General features: G+C 54.5%; 3 protein-coding genes across 3 annotated transcripts; 1 reads left to right on the top strand and 2 right to left on the bottom strand.

Annotated features, from left to right (window-relative positions):
* Positions 1-1,843: 1,843 nt before the first annotated feature.
* Positions 1,844-3,551, top strand: COL26b_008470 (uncharacterized protein; the record flags this gene model as incomplete). The annotated part of the gene is made up of 4 exons (XM_053181228.1): positions 1,844-2,090; positions 2,148-2,857; positions 2,908-3,332; positions 3,386-3,551. The coding sequence occupies 4 exons, from the start codon at positions 1,844-1,846 to the stop codon at positions 3,549-3,551; spliced, it is 1,548 nt and encodes a 515-aa protein (XP_053034848.1).
* Positions 3,552-6,022: 2,471 nt separating this feature from the next.
* COL26b_008469 (uncharacterized protein) lies at positions 6,023-7,069 on the bottom strand (the record flags this gene model as incomplete). Its single annotated transcript, XM_053181227.1, has 3 exons — positions 6,023-6,763; positions 6,816-6,860; positions 6,995-7,069. 3 exons carry the CDS (start codon positions 7,067-7,069, stop codon positions 6,023-6,025), a joined length of 861 nt encoding a protein of 286 aa, XP_053034847.1.
* A 518-nt stretch (positions 7,070-7,587) lies between these two features.
* On the bottom strand, positions 7,588-8,909 carry COL26b_008468 (uncharacterized protein; the record flags this gene model as incomplete). The annotated part of the gene is made up of 2 exons (XM_053181226.1): positions 7,588-8,706; positions 8,829-8,909. 2 exons carry the CDS (start codon positions 8,907-8,909, stop codon positions 7,588-7,590), a joined length of 1,200 nt encoding a protein of 399 aa, XP_053034846.1.
* Positions 8,910-10,739: the final 1,830 nt, after the last annotated feature.

Below are 10,739 nucleotides of genomic sequence, written 5' to 3'. Positions count from 1 at the left end.
GCAGTTCCATACACTACAAGCAGCAATAGACTGTTTGGTTCAATTCCTGCAGGCAGTTACTCTGGGAGGTCTTGATCGATGTCTCGTATGGCCTGAGGCGGATGCCTAGATGCCTAGACGTTGCAAGATGATCATCCACAATATTTACCCGGCATGGCGGACATGGATTCTTTGCACAAGTGAACACTGAGCTGCAGACCCCTCTGGTAGAAAAACAAATACGTACAGCCTCACATGCTTCGCCGGGTGCGAGAAAAATGTCGCGGTGTCTTGGCATTTGTTGGTGACAGTGGGCCTTTGAGTTTTCTTCGAATCCTACCGGCAACAGTCCCCGGTAGGCCCAGTTCCCCGGCCACCGTTGGAAATTGACGAGGATGGGGTCCCAGGACACGCCGCGTTGGTCCAACCAGACCAACCCCGACTTTGGGAAGACACAGTGGAGGACGTCAATCAAGCGCTTCCCAATTGGTCAATGATGGGAGGCCTTTTGATGGCGCGGCCGATCATCTCCGGAACCAGCAGATTGGGCCCTGAACTCTCTGAACTTTGGGCTGACCGAGGTGACAGTAACGGTTGTCCTATCTGTCGGGACTTATCGTCGGGACCTAATAGTAGCCAGCTATCCGTAGAAGTGAAACGTTGTTAGCGCATCCTCCTGTCGGGTTTTCAGGGACCTGGGAATTCACATGGAGCCCAGAGTGGCAACCGGCGAGATACTTACTTCGTTGGGAAGACGACGTCTTGGGCCTGTATATTGGCTATTTGTGACGAAAAGCATGCTCATGGATGCATATCCCACGCAATGCCAGGATACTTCACCTGCGCTATTTGATATCATGTCAATCGCAATGAGTCTCTCGGTAATCTTTCTGTCCAAAATTCCAGAAAGAAGGACGTGTGAGAAACTGATCGAGACGACGTTCCAGCCGTCTCCAGATCGCGGGCCGTTGCGTGACTCGGCCGGGACGGGGCTGATGGTCCGTCTCTCGCTCTTTTTTTGACGCCGTTGACAAGGGCCGCAAATAGTTCTGTGCCCTCGGCGGCTGGCGAAATGGTGAAGAGAGTGTCATTGAAGGCGGATTCCAGGTGGAGTTGTCTCCGTCCCGAGCCCTGGTCCGTTCCAACCAAAACGCATAAAGCCATTTGAAGATCTGTGAACAATTTGTCCTAGCGCTGGATGCGTTGCATTACGGCAGTGTTGTCTTGTGTTTCTCGTACCTACTGCAGCGGTGTGGGATCATCAAGGAGAGGACTCCTTCGCATCCATCGCGCCGCGTATCGAAAACCTACGACAGAGTTCGCTTCGCAAGACATCGCAAAGCGTCTGCGGCTCTTCTGTCCCTGATGATCTCCAGTATGATTGACACTCATCGTTCGAGTTCGTCTCCCAAGTCCATGCACTACGAGCCATCTCCATGGGGAGGCAGACAAAATCCCAGAAACCTGCATCGGTGTATCGTCTCAACTGGGCATTCTTCAACGGCCAGTCGCTGCACATTGTGGACCGCCCCCACAGTGATTGCGCACTAACAGCACTAGTCGACTCGTCGTCAGGGTTGTGTCCCCTTCTCAGGGGCTATCGTGGTCGTGTCTGTTCATCTCGCCGCGACGGGGCTGTGACAGCAGTCCGTCAACCACTCAGCTCGCCGTTTTTATGAATGACCCGACTGGCTGTGGACCGGATGATAAGTGGAATGCAGTTCTTGAGCTTGATACTTGACAGCCATGCGCAGTATATAGGTCTCATAGAAAACATGCGCATGAAGTCGCATTGCTGCGAGGATCGCCTTCCCCTCTTCCCCCCCAAGCGTGTGTAGATGCCACCCAGCGGTTCGCGTTCAACATGGCTGTGAACTCAATAGCCGACGGTCTCAAGGCCGCTCTGACTCCCATGGCCGTTGTCTACTTCCTTGGCCTCTATGTGGCCTACTACATCCTGGTCGCGCTGTACAACATCTCGCCTTTCCACCCTCTGGCCCGCTTCCCTGGGCCCAAGATCGCAGCCGCGAGCTACTTGTACGAGGCATACTACGACTGGTGGCTGCTTGGAAGATATGGCAAGGTTATTGCACGGATGCACGAGCAATATGGTAAGTCATGGTAGCACTAGTCATGAACACGGTTGAGTTCTGACAGAAAGACTCAAGGCCCCATTGTCAGAATCAACCCCGATGAGCTTCACTGCTCGGACCCTCTCTTCACCGATGAGATCTATGCCGGTCCGGGTCGCATCCGCGACAAGTGGCAGCACCAGCTGAACACCGGCGGCGCCGGCCCCGTGTCCGTCACCGGCTTCTCCACCGTCAACCACGAAGTCCACCGCATGCGCAAGGGCGCCCTGTCCAAGTTCTTCTCCCGCCAGCAGATGCTCAAGCTGGAGGGCGAGGTGCAGGAGTTTGCTCAGCTTGCTATCGACAAGATGCTCAGGTCCGCTGGCAAGGAGCCCTTTGACGTGAAGGAAGCCTTCAACTGCTTCACTGCCGACATCATTTCTCAGTATGCCTTTGGTGAACCCATGGGCTTCATCGCCCAGGAGGGCTGGGAGCCCAACTTCGCCACTTGGGTCAAGTCTTTCTTCAAGAGTGCTTACATGATGAGACACAATGCTCTCGGTAGAAAGATGGCGCAGGTGCTCCCTATGATGGCCGACTACATGGGTGAGGACATCAAGTCCGTCATGAGACAGATGAACGTTGTCATTCCTGGATACATCCAAGCAGCTCTGAACAACCCTGAGAACGGAAGAGTCTTTGCCGATCTAATGGAGTCCAAGACGATGCCCGAGTCTGAGAAGTCCATGTACCGTTTGTCGGGAGAGGGCTTCAACTTCTTGCTGGCCGGTACCGAGACCACTGCCGTATGTCGTGCTCCAACTTTCGAACTAGCATCATGAACTGACCGACACAGGCCACGCTCACTGTCATCACCTACTATCTTCTGGCGCAACCCACGACGTACGCCCGCCTGATGGAGGAGCTTCGGGGTGTTGACCCCTCGAACCTCAAATGGACCGAGCTTGAGCAGAAGCCTTTCCTGTGGGCCGTCATCCATGAGTCCCTGCGCATGATGCCTGGTGTTTCCCACCGATCGGCTAGAATTGCTCGTGAGGAGGACCTGGCCTACAAGACCCGTGACGGCAAGAAGGAGTGGGTCATTCCCAGGGGCACCCCCATCGGCATGACCTCCATGATCAACCACTGGGACAAGGAACTTTTCCCTGACCCTGACGAGTTCAGCCCCGAGCGTTGGTTGGTGGATGGTAAGCCCAACTACAAGCTCCAAAAGTATCTCCTTGCCTTTGGCAAGGGTAGCCGATCGTGCATTGGCGAGCAGTAAGTCATAGCTTTCCTCAAGTTTTGGGGTCTCCGTACTAACATTTACGAAGCTTGGCTTACTGCGAGGTGTACCTCATGGCGGCCCTGATGGCTTTGCGTGTTATTCCCAGGTCGAAGCTGTACAACACCACCGTGGAGGATATCTCTTACGACCATGACTTGATCGTCGTCCAGACGAAGAAGGGTTCCATTTCTGTCAAGATCCAGATTGAGTAGAGATGGTGTCAGCGACGGTGAAAGGGTTCAAGCTACGTAGTAACACATTGTGCGTGTGTGTAATGATAATCAACACTCGTTCTATCCAGACCCAAGGAAAGCGACAAAGGAGACTGCCTGTTAGCGCCATGCCACCGGGCTCAAGTGAGGAAGCTCACAGCCGGTATCCTGATGGCTGTCTACTTCTAATAACCTCTTTGCACACTACCCATTCGACTACCTGCCTCCCGCCATCTCGGCCCCCAAGCCCTGACTGCTAGTAGCATCGGGACAGAGGCCAAGCAGGTGGCCCCATATGCGGTGAAAGTCCAACCTGTCCCGAACTCTTCCACGAGCAGCTGGACGACAGCAACACCGGCCGCGGCCGCAAGGGATCTGACTAGGTTCATTGCTATACTCGCAACTCCGGGATTTCTTGGATGGAGGTCCATGTACAATGTGAGGCAAGTCTGCATCGTTGTCAGCAACAATACGTGCCGTGTGGTGGTTCCAAACTCACGTTGCTAATGCCCGTCGACGCGAGACAACAGATGAATTGCGTGATCATAATAAGGCCCAGGTTTATCTTGTACTCAACCGCCCAGCCGTAAAACACCGTTGAAGCGATTACAAATGGGAACAGATACCATGCAGTTCGGAGTCGGGCACGTTCAATCGGGAAGCTCGCAAAGTTGTGTCCAACAAAATCGCTGATGGAGATGCCATGAGACCTCGCCACGGCGGTGTAGTCATGATCAATGATCTTGCCTGCTCGTTGTCAGAATACAAACATGCAATGGGGGCGAATATACGCACCAACTGCGTATGCAGATATGAATACGGCCAAGCCATACGGCACGTAGCACAGGCCCGCTTGCAATCCATTCAGCTTGTAATTCTCCATGGCCAGGTGAGCGAGCGAGTCCTGGATACACGTGAAGCTGAGATGAACCAAGGCGTTTCCCGCAAGTATGAGCGCATCTAGCCGTCGGAAAATAATCTTCAGTTCCCGAAAAGGATTCAGGAAGGCGTGTGTTGATGGGACAAGCGCTTGGGTGTCCGGCGCGGCCACCGCTTTGTCGTCGGGAACTAGGGCTGACGATACCGGGCAGCTGACTTTTCGTTCCATCTCAATGCTATTGTTTACGGTATTTTGGCAGGTTTCGGGTAGGAAGAAGAAGAGGCAGGTCCAGCAAGCAATTCCGAAGGCGAGAAGAAGCCAGAAAGACTGATGCCATCCTATCTCATCATCCATTATGCCTCCTACGAATGGACCTACAACGGGGCCAAAGTTGACTCTTTTGCAAACGTTAGTGCAATATTTACTTAGGTGATTCCCATAGCTTACCCAGTCAGCATTGCGCTCATGTACCTTCCCCTTAAATGAGCCGGGGCAACGTCGCTGACAACCATAGCTCCGAGAGATAGAAGATCTGCTAAAGTCAGCAAGGCTCGATGACATTTGAGGTGGAAGCTCACTTGATGTTCCGGCACTTTGCATCATTCGAAAAATAAGCAGCTCGGAGTACGACCGTTGCAGTGCTAGTCCGATGCACGACACAGAGAACGTAAAAAATGAGACCAGATACACCGGTCGACGTCCAACATGATCGGCAATGTTGCTAAGCAAAGCCGGGACAAGCCCTTGAACGATGAGATAGGATGTTATCGTAATGTTTATGAACTCGATGGATACGTGTAGCTCTTCTGACAGGGTATCGATAATGGGAATGTAGATGAAGACGCTGAGAGGAGCAACAAACGCCGCCAGGGCTGCAAGCAAGACGACCCAGTGTCGCTGCGTCCTTGAGAATCCCGCACAGCGCGATTCTCTTGGTGCGGCGTGGTCTGATACGCAAATGGTGGATGATGGGCTAATGACCTCGACGCAACCTTCACCAGGGCTCGGTCGTGCTGATGTGTTGGTTTCTTTCATCCTGGGCCGGGCGAGAGAAGATGTCGACACCAAGCAATTCTCTCGACAAGAGTAAGAGGAAGCACATCATTATGGAGGCTTTTATCCATGGCTCATCTCCGGGGATGTCTTGGCTTGAGAAGACGGACGTTTTCCCAGTGTTGAGCATAGATGGCAGATGATTGCGGCTGTCTATGATAGGAAGATAAGTCATTCTTTTTTTTTTTCTCCCTCTGATCATAACATACAGTCGAGCAAGCTCATGTCCCTTTCGGTCGACGTTGCGAAGACTGAGACCGAATCGGCACTCTCTATCCGGGAAATGAAGTCGACATCGAGAGGTCGTCACACGTGCCCGAGATTGTGGCCGGTGGCCGCGAGAACGCCAAGACTGTCGAACAAGGCTTTCCAGAAGTTCGCAAGCTTGACCTCGGCGGTTTCACATGCGACGGCACTTTGGTCAACGGTAAATGAAGTGTCGTTTGTTTTCTATCTCTTGCTCTATCGGTGCCGGCCTATCGGTATACGTCCCGCCGAGACAAGCCGTGAGAAAGTGAGACAAGCAATCTATTCAAGCTCAACCATCCTGGGGTCCGTCCAAGGGGCTGACAGTCGGGTCCCAACAGACTGGCGCGTACTCGTCCGTCTCGAGCGACTTCATATCCTCGTCCGACAGCTCAAAGTCGTAGACCTCGGTGTTGGCCAGGATTCTCGCGGGGGTGACGCTCTTGGGCAGGGGGATGTATCCCTTTTGCAGACTCCATCGCAGCAGGACCTGAGCCTCGGACTTGCCGTGCTTGTCGGCGAGGGCCTTGAGGTTCTTTTCGCCCCATCGCTCTCCCCTGACCAGCGGGCTGTATGCCTCGATGGCGACGTTGCGCTTCTGGAGCCACTGGACAATGTCGTTTCTCGCGCACCACGGGTGAATCTCGTATTGTGCGACGGCGATGACGCCACCCTTGCCGGCCCCACGCTCCGCCTCCAGCTCCTTGATGTGCGTCTCAAGCTCGTCAAGGTGGTGCACGCCGTAGTTGCTGACGCCGATGGACCGGACTTTTCCGGCCTCCTGAGCCTCGACAAGAGCCTTCCAGGCGCCCTTGCGACCTTGGGAACCGCCGTAAGGGCAGTGAAGCAACATCAGGTCAATGTAATCGAGACCGGTCTCGTTGAGGGTCTTCTCAACCTGGGTCTTGGCACCATCATAGTTGATATGGCGGACCTTGGAGGTGAAGAAGATCTCGGACCGAGGGACGTCCTTGGTCTTGTGAATGGCGCTTCCGCAGCCTGCCTCATTCTTGTACGAGGCGGCCGAGTCGATCTGCGAATGTCAGATCTCCCAGGCGAGCTGTGTGGGTCAACGGTGGTCTTACATGGCGGTAGCCAACCTTCAAGGCCTCAATAACGACCTCCTCGGCCTGCTCCGGGGGGCTATACGAGTGTCAATGGTGATACTGCCGGGGCGTGTTTTCACACAAACTCACGTCTTCCAGAGCTACTCGGCTGTCAGCAATTGGTGTGCGGATAATCGCGCAAGGGGAACAACACATACACCATATCCCAGCACGGGGATTTCGTAGCCGTTGGGAAGCTTCTGCTTGGACTGGAGGGTGAGAGCGGCGGCCATTGTGTGGTTACGCGCAGCAAAGCGTTGTGGAAGTGGTCGCAAGTCAAAGTGAGGGGGTTTCAGTGGAAGGCGCAGATATCGGGACGAGTTCGCAGCCCAGCGGTTCGTCCTCCCCAATGAGGCCATTAGTCATGGGGCACTGCGCTCACTGCACTGGGACAGCTGTGTGCTCTTCCACGGGATTGCGCCTTGCCCCGTTGGCCTCATTTGCTGCAGCTTCGGTGTTGCTGTGCCGAGCTCATCTCATCAGTGCCGTTATCGCACCGCTGAGGGCACTCACGAATCGCGTTTCAGTTGTTTGGGGGCCTGTTTACGTCATACGAGGGGGAGGGGCAACAGGCCATTCCAGACACAGACAGCCCGCCTGAACAGGCGGGAGCTTTACCCCGCCATTTGCCCCTCCATCACTGGAGATATTGCAAACACTTGAACATTGCTGCCAATCGCTGGGTAAATATTTTGATATCTCATAAGGTCGTAAGTAAATTCTTTTGTGTCTAAATGAAATAGTAGCCATCTCATATGATGGTCTCTTCGCCGTCGCCATCTCCTGCTGCTGCCGCGTCGTCGTCTTCGTCGTCGTCCAGGTCGTGGATGGGATACGACAGGATGGCGGCGATGCTGCCCAACATGTCGAGTCGCTGACCGCTCTCGTGGTCGCTGCTCAGAATCCTGACTTCACCACCGTCTGCCTTGACCTTGTCCACCATTCCCACGTACTTTTTCCTTGTCGGGATGTCGGAGCTGCGGAACAGGGAGTTGTTCATAATAAGAACGCCGCCGCCGGGTCCGATGGCTCCCTCATTGACGGCCTTGGCAACGGACGAAGCTCCGTACCATGCACGCCCGTCTTCCAATCGTAGCCTCTCAAAGAACTGGTCCATCAACCTCGTCTCCTTTGTGAACTTGAAATCCTTCAACTTGGTGCCCATCTCGGGACTCTTCAGGACCTCGTTGAGACTGTGGACATGGCCCGAGTTTGTGTGAATCACGATGGTCTCCTTGGCAATCGCCGACAGCTTCTTGTCCGACTTGTCTCGCCCCTCGTCCTGAATGTATTTCCTGAAATCGGCGGCGACGAAGCCCGGGCTGGCGAGAAGCAACGGTCTGGGCTGATCGAAGTTGACGGTGCGAAGTAGGGAGGTGAGGATCTTTTCGTAGAAACGCTTCATGCCCTGGGATGTCTCGGATGCGGCACTGCGCTTCTTGGGGATGACACTCTCGATGCGCTGCTTCACGACGGTGCGGAACTGGTTGATGATGCAAATGTTGGCGATGCCCTCCTGCATGACGACGGCGGCCATGGCGCCATCCTTGTCGTCGGAAAGACTCTCGGAGAGGGCCTCCTTGGCGACGGTGTCCCAGCCCTCGGGCTTGCTTATCGTGAATGGACGAGAGATTTCGAGGTCGAGGGTGTGGTGTTGGCCGAGACTGACGTAGGCATTCTCAGACTTGACGGTGCCGCTGACCTGGAGTTGGCCGACGATGGGGTCGAAAAATGTGCTCTTGACGCGGATGACTAGCATGGTGTGGACTCGTTCGGAGATGGTGCTGCCTGTCTTTGTCTCCTGGACGACCTTGCGCACGGCATGGGCCATGACGAGATCGCCTGGGCTAATGAGGTTGTAGGCGTGCCACTGGAGCGACGGCGGTCAGCATTTGGTTTCGTGGGTTGCGACGCGATGCGGTGCGGTGCGGTGCATTGCGACGGGGGGCAAGGGAACAGAAAAGAACAAAAGCATCTGGCGACCTGACTTACCATATCCTCAGAGTCCTCGGGCAGAAGAGTGACGGCATCTTCGCCAATGTCCTGCGACGACTTAGTCGGGACCAGCTTCATGTTTTGGTTGGCCTGTTGGATTTGCTCCTGGGGAAGACGGCGATTTTTCGCAAAGGAGAAGGGTGAGTCGTGGATGAACATTTCAAAATATCTCGACGCAGATTGGCAGATTGCCTTAGCTTGGGCCGGCCTTGCTGCATGTGGAACAGGGGTCGGGGAGCTAAGGATGACGTTTCTCGGGCGCCTTAAGACAGTCCACCCCGCTGTATCTCCGGTGCGGTGTACCTTTCTGTCACTGAAGCACCTCTGTACGCAGTAGGCTTACCTGGGTGCCTGGGGGTCCAAGCGTCTAAGGCTCATTGTTATCTCTATCTAGGTACCTTATCGTTACTGACCTTATCGATAAGGATTGGCCCCGCCACCAACACCATCTTTGGGATGTGAAGAGGGAAGGTGTCTGGCGGAGGCTGTGTCGTTTCCTACTTGGTCTGAAGGATGAACAGCCACCGGCAATGATGCGGGGATGACCTTTTAAAGTACAGAAGAGCACCTAGGCATTGGGCTGAAGAGCATCTAGGCAACAGAGTTGAGGCTTCACCGGGGGTGTGGTAGCGTTTGCTGCGTGGCCATGGATACAGCCACGTGAGGAGCTACTAAGCAAGCCCGCGGGGAGTCCAATTGGGTTTGGAGTCTTACTGGATGATCCTAGCTTACATTCTGTACGTAGGTAAGAGTCTGGAGAAGAAGAGGTTTCGGGGGGCCAGAGCTTGGTGAACAACACAACAGCAGAGCTGTGCCAGCTGAATGCTGAGTGAGAGCAATGGTCATCTGATTGCCGCAGTGGCCAGCACGATTTACAGTTTGACCTTCAGCCATCACCTTAAATCGGCGCCCTGCCCTGTTCACAGACACACCCCGCCGCCCGACGTTGTGGACAAGATTCCAGATTGGCCTCGAGGGTTCAATCGGGCAGATCATTGATCGCAGATCACCGGACGGTCATTGTCGTCGCCGTCGGTGTCGCTGCGTTGCGTTGCGTTGCCCGGCTTGAGCTCAGGGCACAGTCGGGCGGCGAATGGGCGGACGACGTCATCCATGGATGAAATGGTCCTGAATCCCAGCCGTCAAAAGTCCATCCTCTCTCTTTCTGTTCCCCATATTAATTATGCCTCCTCAAACAAGTAACAAGATACGTAATGCTACAATAAGCGATCCAAAGATGAGCCTGATGTGGATGTGGCTCAGCATGGGGTATGACCCATTGGCATGACGGAGACTGCTCTCCATTCCATGCTGACTTGCTCTGCTGATTGATACCTGCGTTCAAAGTAATCTCCCATCAATTGGTTGAGTTGGATTGGGTTGGATTGGGTCGGATTAGATCGAATCAGATGCATGCTGGCAGTGGCTGTTGACACACAATTCCGGTGCCTGGCTGCACCAGCTGGGGCAAAAGGCTAACCCGAGGTGGTGAAGAGGTGGTGGTGGAGGCGGTGGTGGCGGTCGTCCAGTGTCCTTCCACCAACGTACCTAAGGTAAGGTAGTGTGCCCGCGTAGGAAGCCTGGAGGGACCGTTCCAAGTGGTGTCAGTCAAGTGTCAGTGTGCGTGTGTCGTCTTTGGTTTCGCCCTGAGCGTCGCAACGCGGTGCAGTGCAGTGCATTGCAGTGCAGTCAGGTACCTCACTTTCCTCTTTTTTAACATCTGAAGCCGGCTGCTGCTGCATTCGGCGCTGCTTCCCTCAGGTTCTTTATTTTCGCCCTACCTCTAGGCCTATTACCTTACCTACCGCCATCCTCTTTTCTTCTCTCATCCTGCGTTCCTCTTTTCCCTTCCATTTGCTGTCACTCTTGTCTATCGCGACCGACATCGTCGCTGTTACACCCCTACGA

This window comes from Colletotrichum chrysophilum (assembly GCF_026319265.1).
Source record: "Colletotrichum chrysophilum strain AFK26 chromosome Unknown scaffold_74, whole genome shotgun sequence".
Classification (NCBI taxonomy): Eukaryota; Fungi; Ascomycota; class Sordariomycetes; order Glomerellales; family Glomerellaceae; genus Colletotrichum; species Colletotrichum chrysophilum.
This window is presented reverse-complemented; position numbering and strand designations above follow the sequence as displayed.